Here is a 13,586-nt window from a genome sequence, read left to right on the forward strand (position 1 = left end):
TAGCTCTTAGCAGAGTTTGTTTATTTTTAACGTGCATTTTAGCCTCCACGTAGTTTTTCAAGAATTAAATGACAGCAAGCCAGAATTTTGGCTCCTTTTTTTGATTTACATCTAAATGTGCATGGGTGTCAAATAAATATGTACTTGTTTACCCTGATAGAGATAAAAAAGAAATACTTCCTAATAATACAAATGTTTTCTAAAAGCCTATCTTCAATTTATCCATTTGATATGCCTTTTTATTAGTTTTGATGCTTTTATTGTTTCAAGCACAATGAAATATTTGCTAATGATTCACCCAGAGAATTAAGCTACTCTGACATATAAGACTTAGGCAATGTGAATAGGTTTTTATGTCTAATTATAAAAAATGAAGAAAACTGTTGTATAATTCGGGTTTCAGAATTGCAAGTACGTATTATGTTAGTTAATACTAGTTTTCAAAGTATAATAGTATTTAAATATATCTAATATTTATTATTTCAGTTTTTTAGGGAGAAACTACATTTAAACTTTGTGAACATAGTCATTTATTCTTCTAATTCACTTATTGATTGTCAATTCATAGAAAGTAACCTTTTGCCTGTAGTGAAGCCTGACATATTACATATGTGTCAATAGATATTATTAATTTCTCTAATCTAAAATTAAAATTCATTTTAATACAAACACATTCACACATATGTGAATTCAATACAGAAATAAATACATAGGTTCATAATAATATATATGTGATACAGAAATAAATACATATGTACAATAAAATATAATTTATATTTCTGCACTGAATACAACATGCTGAATTTATTTTAAGATTGGCCTCCAAAAAAGCCTTTTTTTAATAAGTCATAACTGCCATATACACCATAGCAACTTTTTGTCCAACAATGCAATACTGTGTTTTATAGTAATTGAATTGTAATTCAATGTAATTACAATTGAATATTGAATTGAATATTTATAGAATATTCATAGTTCCTACAAATTTGAATGTTTACTTAAAGTGACTTAAATGAACTTGATGGGTTTTAACTATGTCATATTATATATAATATGTGAATTTTTTAGACAAATTTTAAATAGTGGGTTGTTGCATCTTGATATGTGAATACAGAACCTAACATAGACTCATCTTTGTGTGTAATAAAGTGATTGATGGATAATACATTGGCTACTTTTTGCAAAGCTGCATAGAGTAAGTAAAGAGTTTGCATTTATTATCATATTTCATGAGAAACTTTGTTAATCAAAGAAAAGTTTATATGCTGTTCACATTAACTCTTTAAATTATTTTTATCCAACTGAGCAATATATTTGATGGGAAAGAGCAAAGGCCCCTATAGAAAATGGAAGTGGTTTTATTTATGCCTAAAGATGTATTTTATACTGAAAATCTGTTTTTTCAATTTTGATATTAGAAGATAATACCTTAAAAAAGTAGGCCATTCTTAGAAGAGCATATATTTGGTATATATTGTAAATAACATTCTACATAAAATAATTGCTAGTGTAAGAGTGAGAATGCTAATACAAATGAGTCCTGAAAAACAAGTAGTTTCCACACATCTTTCTTAATAAATATGGGAAAGTTATTATGAATCTATGAATTATAGAAGAAATACGGACCTCTACTTTAAAACATGATTTTGGAGGATTAGATAAAATAGTATTTCAGTGACTGATTGACTGATTAATGTATTAGTTCATGTATTTAATAAATATCTATTAAATCCTTTCAATACTTGAGGAAAGTTAGTTTCTTCAGGAACACCAAAAATAAATTTGACTTAGAGCTTGCCTTCAAGAAACTGTATGTAACTAGTAGAGATGGGGAAGCTCTCCCTCTCTGTCTCTCTCATCTGTTTCCATTTTTCACCTTCAGTCTCCCGATTTCTTTCCATCATCTATATCATCTTTTTTGTTTTCTTCTTTCCTTCCTTTTTGCCTTCCTTCCTCCCTCCTTCCTTCCTCCCTTCCTCCCTCCTTTCATTCTTTCCTTCCTTCCTTCCTTTCTTCCTTCCTTCCTTCCATTCTTTTTCTTCTTTCTTTCTTTCTTTCTTTCTTTCTTTCTTTCTTTCTTTCTTTCTTTCTTCCATCTATCCATGTTTATACTTATCTATCTACCTGTATAGATTCAGAGAAGGAGACTAGCATTTACTGAGTTCTTACCATTTACTATAAACTGTGTTAGCTCCATTTCATTGTTATCTTATTTAACCTGAAAACTCTAAAATGCTTAATCATTTTTGTCTCACTTACAAGAAAACTGAACGTATAGAAAATATATTAATCTGCTCAGCAAGTTGGAATTTTATGCTACATCTAGATATAGCTAAAACTTGTGTCTTTTCTACACAACTTTGTCTCCAAATGGGAGAATTTGCTCAGACATTCTGATTCACTGCTATGACTAGATATCAAATAAACATTGAAGAATAAGTTAAAACCTGAGTTCATGTATGCAAACCTTATGGGAGAATATAAGAATAGCTCATATGCATTGAATGAATTATGCAGTACTTAAAACTTATTATCCTATTTAGTTTTCATTGCATTTATAGATAAGGAAGTACTGCTACTCTCACATTTAACAGATATTAAGAAATGTTGTCAGTGTTCTGCAGTTATAAGCAGTGAAGTCAACATTAGAAATAAAATGACATGCCTTCAGAGCCCGCCCTCTTACCCAATGCTTTATACTATTCACATAATGAACAGTTTACTCAGAAATAATTTTAAAATGTTTGAAGAAGCCATCAGCCATTGTCTTGGTCAATGTACTCTGTTAATTTATTTGAAAAGCGTCAAGAGAAGCAAAGCCAAATTAATTCAATGCACACCCATAAAGAATAATTTTCTTTACAGATGAAAGATGATGACAGCCGTATTTAAGCAATTATCTCATGTCAGATTTCAAATATTAAACCCTAATCTTTAATACCTTCAGAAATCTCCTAAGAATCAAAAGTAAATTTTCTCTTAGGAGAAAGAAACCAAACACTAAACAGAAAGAAATCCATTTATGAGTCTTTTTTTCTTTCTAAAAATTTGTAGTAGTGCCTTAACACATTTCAGTTAAAATAATCAATAACATATTTTATAGTTTTTGTATTAGCTTATTTGATTTCTTTCCTTGTTTAAATTTTCTCTAGTAAGAAAAATGATGTTCTATTTCTAACTCAAAATATTTCTTTAGCTTAGAAATTAGAATTAATTCCAAAAATAATCTTCACATTTTCAATGGAACTTTCTACTAATAATGGTTTTCCTTTGCAAATGATTTAGGCCTTTGAGATCTTCTATTATTAGTTCAAATATTACTTTTTCTTCTCTTTTGTGCAGACTTTTTCCATTTGTTCTATTCCTGATAATTATGTTTATTGCTACCATCGGTTTAGTCGTCCCAAATACACACCAGTAGTATGTGTTGCTCATTATTTTAGCAAAAATATTTGAAAGAGTTCAGTAGTTAATTGAAGGCGTGCTGGATAGCACGACAGCTGGGGAATAGCCTTAAGGATTTTATGTTAAATCCTCTAATAGAAAGAGGTGGTTTTAGTTTCTCTCAGTGGGACTAAAACAAATTCTCAAAGAATGTACTTAGTTTCTTTCTATTTGATTGCATCTTTGTGCCCTGCCAGTCTATTTGTCACTTAGATTTTCTCCATACTCCCTTTGTCCAATATTATAGGTAGGTAGGTAGGTAGGTATCTACCTAGGTAGATAGGTAGGTAGATAAAGCAATCCACTTTGACTTCTTTCAGAAAACATCTGTACTTTGGAGTTATCTGTCCATTACAGCAGTCTGGTAAAGTATTTTAATTGTGAGCAATAACTCTTTCTTCTTTAACAACATTTAGTAAACTTTCCCTAAAATTCAGTAGTCTCTCTTGATTCCCAAATAATAAATGTGCAGTTTTCATAAATGCTGTCTGGTGATTTCTTTGAGCTCTTTATTGATAACTCAGTGACTGTTCTCAAGTTTTCAAGGGTAATCAGTCTTCTGCAATCTTTATAGTTGACTGAAACCAAGTTCGTGAATTTAAGCCAGAAGCTAGTGGAATAGCATTGCACCCTGTGTTGACAACCTTTGCTAGGGACAGCAGTAGAAGCATCACTGTGAGGGAAGCTAATGCCCTGTTAGGTGGCCAACTGTCCATCCCTTCCTCTGTAACTGGATTCCAGGACTTTTCTGATCCTTAGAAGTTGCTTCATTCAAGTTCTTTCTCATTTCTCCTTTTATTTAATTGCCTTATAATTTCTTTCTTTCTTTCTTTTTTTTTTTTTTTTTTTCCTATTCAATTCTGTGCCTCCTCTGTCCTCTCTCTTCTGCTAGAAAATCTGACTTCTTAAATTACATTCTGGGTTCAAAACATTTCAGAATAGAATCCCTGATTAAAATCTAATAAAAATAAAATCAATAGAAAATTGAGAATAATAGAAATACAAAATAAGCTAGGTTTGCTCCAGTGAATTCAGTTTTAAAACTAAATTACATTCTTAAGGGTTGCCTTCCCTCTTCCCAGAGGACATTCTGGAAAACTACAAAAACTAAAGCTAATGGATTTTTTTGTTTGTTTGTTTTGTTTTTTTCAAGTCACTGTTTGAATTTTGCTTGTGGGCCCCATATTTAAAACAGGATTAAGCTAGTTTAAAGACTGCAGTATTTTTTATGTGATTTCAGAGTTTGGCGAGGCTCTGAACCCTACTCTTTCAACATCGCCCTCCCTAATTTACTGCATAATGACTGCAATTTCACCATATTTCTAATTATGTTTGGAAAGGAAACAGTTTAAGGTTTCTACAACCTATACTTTACCATGGAGGAACAACTTAAGGAAGAAATAATAGGGAAATGGGAGAACACAAGGTGAAGCTCTTGTCCACCAGAGTAGGGGTGGAGCCATACATACAGGGTTTGGAAGGGAGTTATTGAGAAAGGATTAGGACACTGAACGCAAACTTGACCTACTTTGCAATTGCCCCTAGAACTGACCAGCAATAGGACCGTACTTGGATAGTACTTTTATATTCTCAAGCTTCCGTTCTGCTTTCTATTCTGCACCTATGGTTACTGCAGCTGTGACCCTTCCAATCAGTCGATGTCTCTTCCCAGACCTTCCCATAACACGCATCAGCAAATTGCTTCTACACAAGTAAGGACACAGAGGTGATGACGACGTCCATCCTCACAATCTCTGAAAATACTTTTAAAAAGAAATGCTGCTGTAAACTTATTAATATCAATTTGTCTTATGAAGGAAATGGAAAATCACTGCCATATAGAGGGATGGGGAGTGGGGAAAGCAAAAGGAACAGTTGACTATTTAATACCAGGAAGAAATCACTTACGAATTTTTAAAGGCACTGCTGCTTTTATGATTCAAATGTGTGGCATTTAAGAAATTGTATTATTTGCCAAGAATTCTTATTATATCAAGCCATCTAAGTTTGTATTCGGCTGCATTTAAGAGCACCTTAATGTCAACTTTTTCCCCCTCTTGTGTTGTCTTAGGACTTTCAGAATTCATCTGGCTTTAGATTTTACTGGATAAAATATTCCCCAAACTGTGAGCAGCTTAAGTTCATTTTTGATTACCAAACTTTGCAAATGTCCCATAGTTCACCTAACTTTAAAAGTTTCAATGACATCTCTTTCTCGTGTGCAAACATCTGTTTCTAGAATCCAGCAGCTGGTATCATGAAAATAGAGAGATTTTATCACCCTCACATTTGTTCTCATCATAAAGCCTCCCTAACAAGTGTTGCATGATTTACTATAGATTCAATGTGATTTTTAGGTTATCTTGCTTTTAGTAATGACTTTTGCTAAAACACTCCAAATGGGGAATGTTGGGACAGTAGTTCCCAAACTTTTAGAATCTCATTTTGCCTTGGGGCAGGGGAACCCTTCCCAGCCTTAGAATTATTGTTTCTTTCAAACACTGGGATACAACTAGAGGATTTTGGTTTTTGTGTGGTCTTTAATAAGGAATTTTTTTTCATTTTTACAAATAAAATTCTATATTAATATTATGTACATTTCTATGAAAATAAGAGTATGACATAAACGATAAACTATGACAATCAAGCATGGTTATTAGTTCATCTGTTAATTAAGAATTGTGACAAACTAATGTTGATAGGTCTTAAGCTTCTTCAAGAAATTTTCCATTATTTCACTTTAAACCCATGTTCTAGTATTGCAGGTTCTCCGTTCTTTTGAAAACCATATGAGGAAACGTTAGGGTAGGAAGATTCCTTGAATCCTTGAAGCATAATTCCCCTGTTTTATAAGTAAGAAAACAGATTCAATGAGTCTTAAAGTTAGAGGCAGAGATAGTGCTAGTTCTAGGTTTATCGTTTGCTGGTCTTGAGTTCTTTGTATCCTTCATGCCATTCCTGTAATTCATGATAGAGAGACTTCAGCGTCTCCAAGCAGGTACTTCAGGTTTGTCAAAACACTTCATTTTTTTATAAATCTGAAGATGTAAGCAGTTATGCTGAGAGCTTAATTCTCGATTCTTTCATGTATATTGAGTAAATATTTAACATATAAGTATATAAATATATATTATATATACATTGAATAAATGTATTGAATAGAAGCTCCAAAAAGTCAAAAAGATGTATCATACCAGATGTAGACAGTGACACTATTGTGTTATTTGTCACCAAGCATAAGGACGTATATATTTCTCATCTAGGCACAATATCTACACTTGTAATTGTGAGTCCCTGATATTGTCTCAGTGCACCGAGGGATGATGGTTCCAAGGAGAGATTTATTTAATCACTTATTTTTTTTTCTTTTAATGAACAACTGTGCCAGGGATGCAAAGACGAACTAATGCACAGGCTGGGTTCTGCAGGAGCTCACACTCTAGTGAGAGAATTGGACGTATAAGCTCTGGGGTTGGTGTAGTAAGCCATGCCCTGAGTATGCATGGAGTCATGAGAAAGAAAACCCAGCTGAGATTTAAGGGGATCAAAGAAAACTCCTGGGGAAGGAGACATTTGAGTTGACTGGTTCATTCAGAAAATGTTTACCTGTTTGGGGAGGGAGGATAAGAGGGCACTCTAAGAAACACAGATGGAGTAATGTATGGCAAGTTGCTGTTGGATGCATGTGAGTAGGGAGGTGTGAGATGAAAAATGGGGCAAATGAGACCGAGAGGTTGTGAGAACCCCAGTGATGGGACAACTGACAGGGAGCCATTGGGGGTTCAGGTGGCAACAGTGCAAAGTCTCATTTTATTTTTATATTATTTTTTTATTTCTTTAGAAATAGAGAGAGCACGAGCAGGAAACAGGGGCAGAGGAAGAGAGAGAAAGAAGCAGGCTCCATGCTCTGCACAGAGCTGGACGTGGGGCTCAATCCACGACCCTGAGATTAAGACCTGAGCCAAAATCAAAAGTCAGAGGCCCAACCGACTGAGCCACCCAAGCCCTCCCAAAGTCTCATTTTAGAGACATTATTTTCTGTCAATGCCTGGGGAGACAGGGATACACTTAGGAAGCTGAGGAAGTAATGTAAGACAAGGAAAATGAGACCCAGAGTAGTAAAGAGGTAGCAGGAATGGAATTAAGTGAAAGATTAAAAACTTTTTAGAATATGACAGTACTTTTATGATTATAAAAAAATTGCTTATTATTCACTTGAAATTGATTTTGAGATAATGGTTCCTAAAGGAAAAAAAATCATTTAATACCCAAATAAATGGACTATACCTTGAATTATTTAAGTCTCTTTTTGTGTAATTTATACCATATATATTAAATAACACACAAATATTTGAAAGTTTCAGCATTTTCTCTAAATTAACAATACTGATTTGTATGCTGAAATCAACTTACTAAAAAAACTTCACCATTTAAAGATGATAGGAAAAAAAAAAAAGATGCTAGGACTAAACAGAAATGAAACAAAAAAAAACTTCAGCTAACCAGAGAATTTTTAGAAAATAGAGAGGCAGTGTAGAACGTGGTATCATAATGAGTCTGAGAATCATGACTTGGGTGACTAAGTTCAGTTTACTAAAGTGGAAAAGACAGGGTGAGGTCACCACGGGGAAAATATTTGGGAAGTAAAAAAGAGTTTAAGGTGAATATCAGAACAGGCAACTGGAAAATATAATTTGGCAATCAGAATAGAAGTTTGGAGGTATAAACTTGGACAATCCTATGGACATAGGATCGTGCGTGAAGTATGTACATTGATGAAATACGTCATTGGGAGAAAAGAATCCAGGAGACTAGAATCCAGGATTATTGGGAAAAAAGGATCCAAGACAGAATCCTGCAGCATTTAGAAGTTGGGAAGGGAGAAAGTTCAATAATGGTTCCACCTGCCAAGAAACATGTTCAGTATGTTTGTGACAATCCAAAATCTGGAGACGTCATGGATGAGTTTTATGACTAAAACCTAGAGTTTTTAGACTTCATTTCCAACCAAATATCATTGAGAGCCAAATTAAATCAATACATTAAGTAAAGTTAGATAATACTGTTTCTGTTAAAAACAGGATGATACTGAGAAAGTTGTTTTATGAGTGAACAAACAAGCTCAGAGTAAAATCCCAAACAGGTGACCTGGCACTACTGGGATAAATGTATAACTTCTGGAGCTCACTTGCTTTGAAAGAAGGAACATTCACTTGGAATCAAACATTCTGAATTTTTAATGTAATTCAGTAACACTTTCTATAGTATCATTGTATATATGGCACTATCTTAATTGCTATGTTGTATATTTACTCAACAAATATTCCTTGGGTTTCTGGTATGTGCCAAGCGCTCCCCCAGGTGTTGAGGATTGAATAGTAAGCAAAACAAACATTCATTCACACTGAGCTTACATTCAAATGATGATGAAATAGTCAAGTGAACTCTCTCAAGACTCACAAAATCCATTTTCACAGAACTGGTAGTCTAGTAAAGGAAGTGAAACATGTACTAAATATAATAAAATGTAGAAAATAATGTGCTATTGATTAGGTGTAAATGAAAGGGTCTGAGAGTTTCAAAAAGAGGATAGAATATTGATAATTATTCAATGAAGACTTCATACTAGAGATGAAATTTTAGCTAAGACTTAAGGGATGAACAAGGTTTTTACTTTGAGAGATAGAAGCACAACAAATACATAAATACAATCATGGGATATGGAAGGTGGATTTAATATTTGGGGGATAATGAATAGTTCAATGTGTCCAGAGAAGGGACAGAAGGAAAAAATGCTGAAGAAAACAGAAAAAAGGTGATCAGTAAGGAAGGGAAGAAGTAGGAAAGCCATAGAGTCATGGTAGCCAGAGATGGATAAGAACAAACATTTTGATTCTTTAGAGAAATCCAAGAAAATGAGGCTCAAGGAACAGCTATACAATCTGATAACTGACAGACCACTCTTGATTTTCAAGAGAGTAGTTATAATGGAGTAATGAAAAAAGAAAAGGGATTTCAGAAAGATAGACTATGAAGTAAGGTCAGGAATTGGAGGTAGCAATTTCTCTTATTTCAAGACTGGCGAATAATGGAATAAGGGAAAGACAGGGAAAATAGCAACTAAGGAAGATGGTATTATGAATGGAAAATGCTTTAATCATTTAAGATAACTAATTATTAATATACTGAGGCAGAGGATCCAATTAGAAGGAAATATTGAAGGACAGGACTGGATAGAGGATATGCATGGGAGTGTAATGGAGATGCTAGCCTTAAAGTAAAGATCAACTCATTTTCTGTAAAGGAAAGAAAGGAGAAATAAATTAAAAAGATCAATGTAAAGGTGAAAGGAAAATACTTATAGGGAGTTCATTATAGGTGGGTCCAATCTTCTCTATAAAGTGCAAGGCAAAAGACATCAATCTCATTATTTCACATAAGCCTTTAGAGTATATAAATGACCTCAGATTTGTGAAAAACCAGGGACATCATGAAATCACCAAAATATTCTACTCCAAAGTGCACATCTGTCAAAAACAAATATGGATGGCTGTTATTTTATATTTATATTTGTTAAAAAAAAGAAATAGGAACAAGTTATATACCAAACTAAATATATATATATATATATATATATATATATATATATATATTTAACCAAATATATTAACATTCAAATTTGCTCCCCTGGTACTTTCCAATTTCATAGCTTGAATAAATTTTTGAAAGTTGATGTTTTGATATGTATGCTTATAATTGTTAGAACAAGATGTTTTCCAGAATTAAGGATTTTTCAGATTTTACAAAGGTGATATAATATGTATATCATATATTATATAAAATCCTCACTGGAATCTGGCAATACACACAACCAAACACATTAAATTTTGTAGAAAAAAACCTGAATATTTGCAGTAAATGGACTAAATGAATACTATAAATAGCTTATGTTAGTTCAAGTCATTTTTTACCACTAGATGAGTAATAAAATAATTTCCAGATCTGAAATATTTTTGGGTTTCAAAATTATGGGCAAAGAATTATATAGACTTGTACTTAATTTGCATGTCAGGGCTTTGCTTCCTTAAATTCTTGACAACCAGTTATACTGATGATGATTCAAGTGGTAACATAATGAAAAAATTATTATGTACCACCATAAGAAATTATTTAATCCTTTCTTCTATTAAATCATTATAGAAATATGTAGTTGGGGTCTTGCATCAAATGTAGAAAAAAAATAGTCTATCATCCCTGTAATAGTTTTAATGTGATAAATATTTACTTTAGGAAGCTAAAGAGTAATCTTGGAGCATTTAAATGTTGGACTTGAAAGTGGACTAAGACTGTAAGATACAGGGTGAATTAAATATTTGAAACTGGAATAATACATGATCAAAGATTTAGAGATGTGGCAACCGAACAGTATAATACAAGAATGGCAAAAAAAAAAGTAGAAATATTTGTATTTGAATATGGGATATAGAATTATAATGGAGACAAATTGAACCAGATGAATGGGTTAGGGTCAGATTATGAAAAACCTCGAATTCCATACTAACGACTTTGAACCATATTCTACAGGCAATTGAAAACTCTTTTGAGTGGCGTTACCTGGTTACATTTTTCTTTTAGAGTGATCAATTAATAATAGACCAGGGGAGAGTTGGGAATGAAAAAAAAAACAATGGCCAAACCAATCCATCACCAAAATTCAAAAAGGGAGAAGTATGTTTAATATTTCTTTCATTTTTATATAACATGTCATGCACTTTAATTGCATATACCCAAGAAATTTTATTGAAATCATTCTGAGCATTAAATACAATTAATTCAAAAGACACATTACTCAATTCAAAGTACTACTATTTATATTTGTTAATAAGCAAAGTTGATTTTTTTCCTTTCCCTTTTATTTTACAGCGGAGCTAGCAACCCTATCTTAAATATAAATCATAGTGAAGCCATTAAAAGATCATAGATACTTGACAAAGTGTGTGAATTTATTCAGATAACAAAAGATCAGCTACTAGTAATAAGGAATTTAAAAAAAAACCACACATTTACTGAACATCTATTACGTGACAAGCACTGCCCCAAACACTTTTGTGTTTTTAATTTATGTATTTATTTTGAAAGAGAGGAAAAGAGAGAGAATCCCAAGCAGGCTCTGCACCTTCAGCACAGAGCCTGATGCGGGGCTTGAACTCATGATCTGTGAGATTATGACCTGAGATGAAACCAAGCTTAACAAACTGAACCACCCAGGGGACCCTGCACCAAGCACTTTTAAATAAATTTGTCCTAATGGCAAGCCAGTGAGATACTGTTATCTCCTGTAATAAATGAAAACCCCGTGCATCAGAAAACTGAAGGATCTTGCCCACAGATGAGACCCTTAACTGTGTAGCAGTTGTCTGTCTGATGTCGTCTGTGCTGTTTGCACTCTTGTCCCTTCTGCTTATTTACAGTCTTCAATAATCATGTGCAAAGAATAAATCCCAATCCAGTGATGTTGTATGAATTAAGCAATAGTATCAGTGTCACTTTTAGAACTATGATAGACTGCTCAGAGATATTGAAGTGATATAAACAAATTTAATCCTACTTTACTGATGATCTACAATTTGTAAGACATTGTAGTCCATATGTATTCTTAAGACATTTCACAGTTCTCTAGGTATTTGATCAAAGGTTTTGCACAATTAAAACACAGCAAAAAAGCTTGAAAATTTCATTTACCTCGGTTCCCCCTCCATCTCAACCCTGCCAATATTTTCTCTCTACTTTCACAAGCTCTTCCCAGCCAGCTGTATTCTCATCCCAGTAAGTGGCATCACCATCTACCTACCTAGTCACTCTAATCAGAAACCAGCAAAGGAACTCCTTTTCTATCTCTTCAGCATCACAGTATGTGTTATTAAGTCCTGTTGTTACATGACCCAATTCATCTTGAAATGTCTTCAGTTCACTTAGTTCCAGTTTATTTCCCCTGTCCAGGCTGCCTCCCTTTCTCAGAACACCTCCTAGGCAGGTGCCCACCTGCTTCCCTCAATGCCCTGTTAGTTAACTACCATCCATTAGCAGAACAGTGATCCCCTTGAGAGATAAATTTGATCATTTCACTCCTCCAAGTATAAACATTCAGTGATTTTCACAGAGTTCTGGGGGGAGGGGGGTGATCTGCACTTTTAACCTTGGTCTATAAGCCTTGCCCTTGTGCCAGTCTCCTGCAAGTTTACTGTACCCCAGCCAGGGAGGTATTCTTTCAGTGTCTTCTTCCCTATTTCAGGAAAAAGGCTCCTGGTGAATAGAACTTTTTTGCACTAATTTGTCTCCCCCAGTAGTCTGCAAGCGACATGTTGTGAAGGAGATACTTCTCTTACACTCCCTGTATTCTCAATATATTCCCAGTATTTATTTACCAAAAAAAAAAAAAAAAAAAAAAAAAAAAAAAGAAAGAAAAAAGGAAAGAAAGAAAAAAGAAAAAGAAAACAAAAAGTTATCAAAGATTAAAAATACAGATCACGAAGAAGATCTTAAAGAACTTGAAGTCACAGGATAAATATTAAAAGATCTTGATCTGGTAAATGATATGATATTGAATTAATCTTTAAAAGAGCCAATTTTGTTACAGTTAGAAACAGATCAAACAAACATTTAATGACTTCAAAGAACAGAATTATGTACATTTACTTAAATTATCTCATCTACCATACACAATTTTGAATAATTTTATAAGGTAGTTATAAGATAATTTAATAAGATATAATTGCCATTTCCATTTTGAATAGAGGAGATAACCAACCTAAGGTCCTCAAGCTTTCATATGGCTGAACCAAAATTTTGGTTATCATGGGTCTGTTCATCATCTCACGGTGGCAATTGCCCATGTGAGAAGTAATGAAGTTCTCACTAGTCTAGGTGATATTGAAAATAAGAGAGAGTCTTGGGGGTGCCAATATTTGGAGACTAAAAGCCTTAATATCTTGGTGGAGAGTAAGAAAGGGCCATCAAGTTTTCAAAATTAGAAACTTCCATCAGGTTGTAACAATATTGTTGGGTTATTGAATAGTATTGGCTGGCTAAGAGAAAGCAAATGGTGCAATAGGAATGAGTAAAAGAAACACAGGATAATGCAA

The 13,586-nt window shown here is 33.3% G+C and overlaps 1 protein-coding gene across 5 annotated transcripts in view; it reads left to right on the forward strand.

Annotated features, from left to right (window-relative positions):
* The window catches only part of PCDH17 (protocadherin 17), a 98,767-nt gene that overhangs the window by 36,577 nt on the left and 48,604 nt on the right, over positions 1 to 13,586 (forward strand). The window contains exon 4 of one of the 5 annotated variants that reach the window (XM_042977613.1): positions 6,202 to 6,290. The exons of the other annotated variants lie outside the window; for them this stretch is intronic. Within the exon in view, the coding sequence (XP_042833547.1) occupies positions 6,202 to 6,248 (47 nt within the window). The 3' untranslated portion in view covers positions 6,249 to 6,290. Of the gene's footprint in view, positions 1 to 6,201; positions 6,291 to 13,586 lie in introns of those variants that run through there. 5 annotated transcript variants of the gene reach the window in all.

The sequence above is a fragment of the Panthera tigris genome, chromosome A1 (assembly GCF_018350195.1).
Source record: "Panthera tigris isolate Pti1 chromosome A1, P.tigris_Pti1_mat1.1, whole genome shotgun sequence".
NCBI lineage: Eukaryota > Metazoa > Chordata > Mammalia > Carnivora > Felidae > Panthera > Panthera tigris.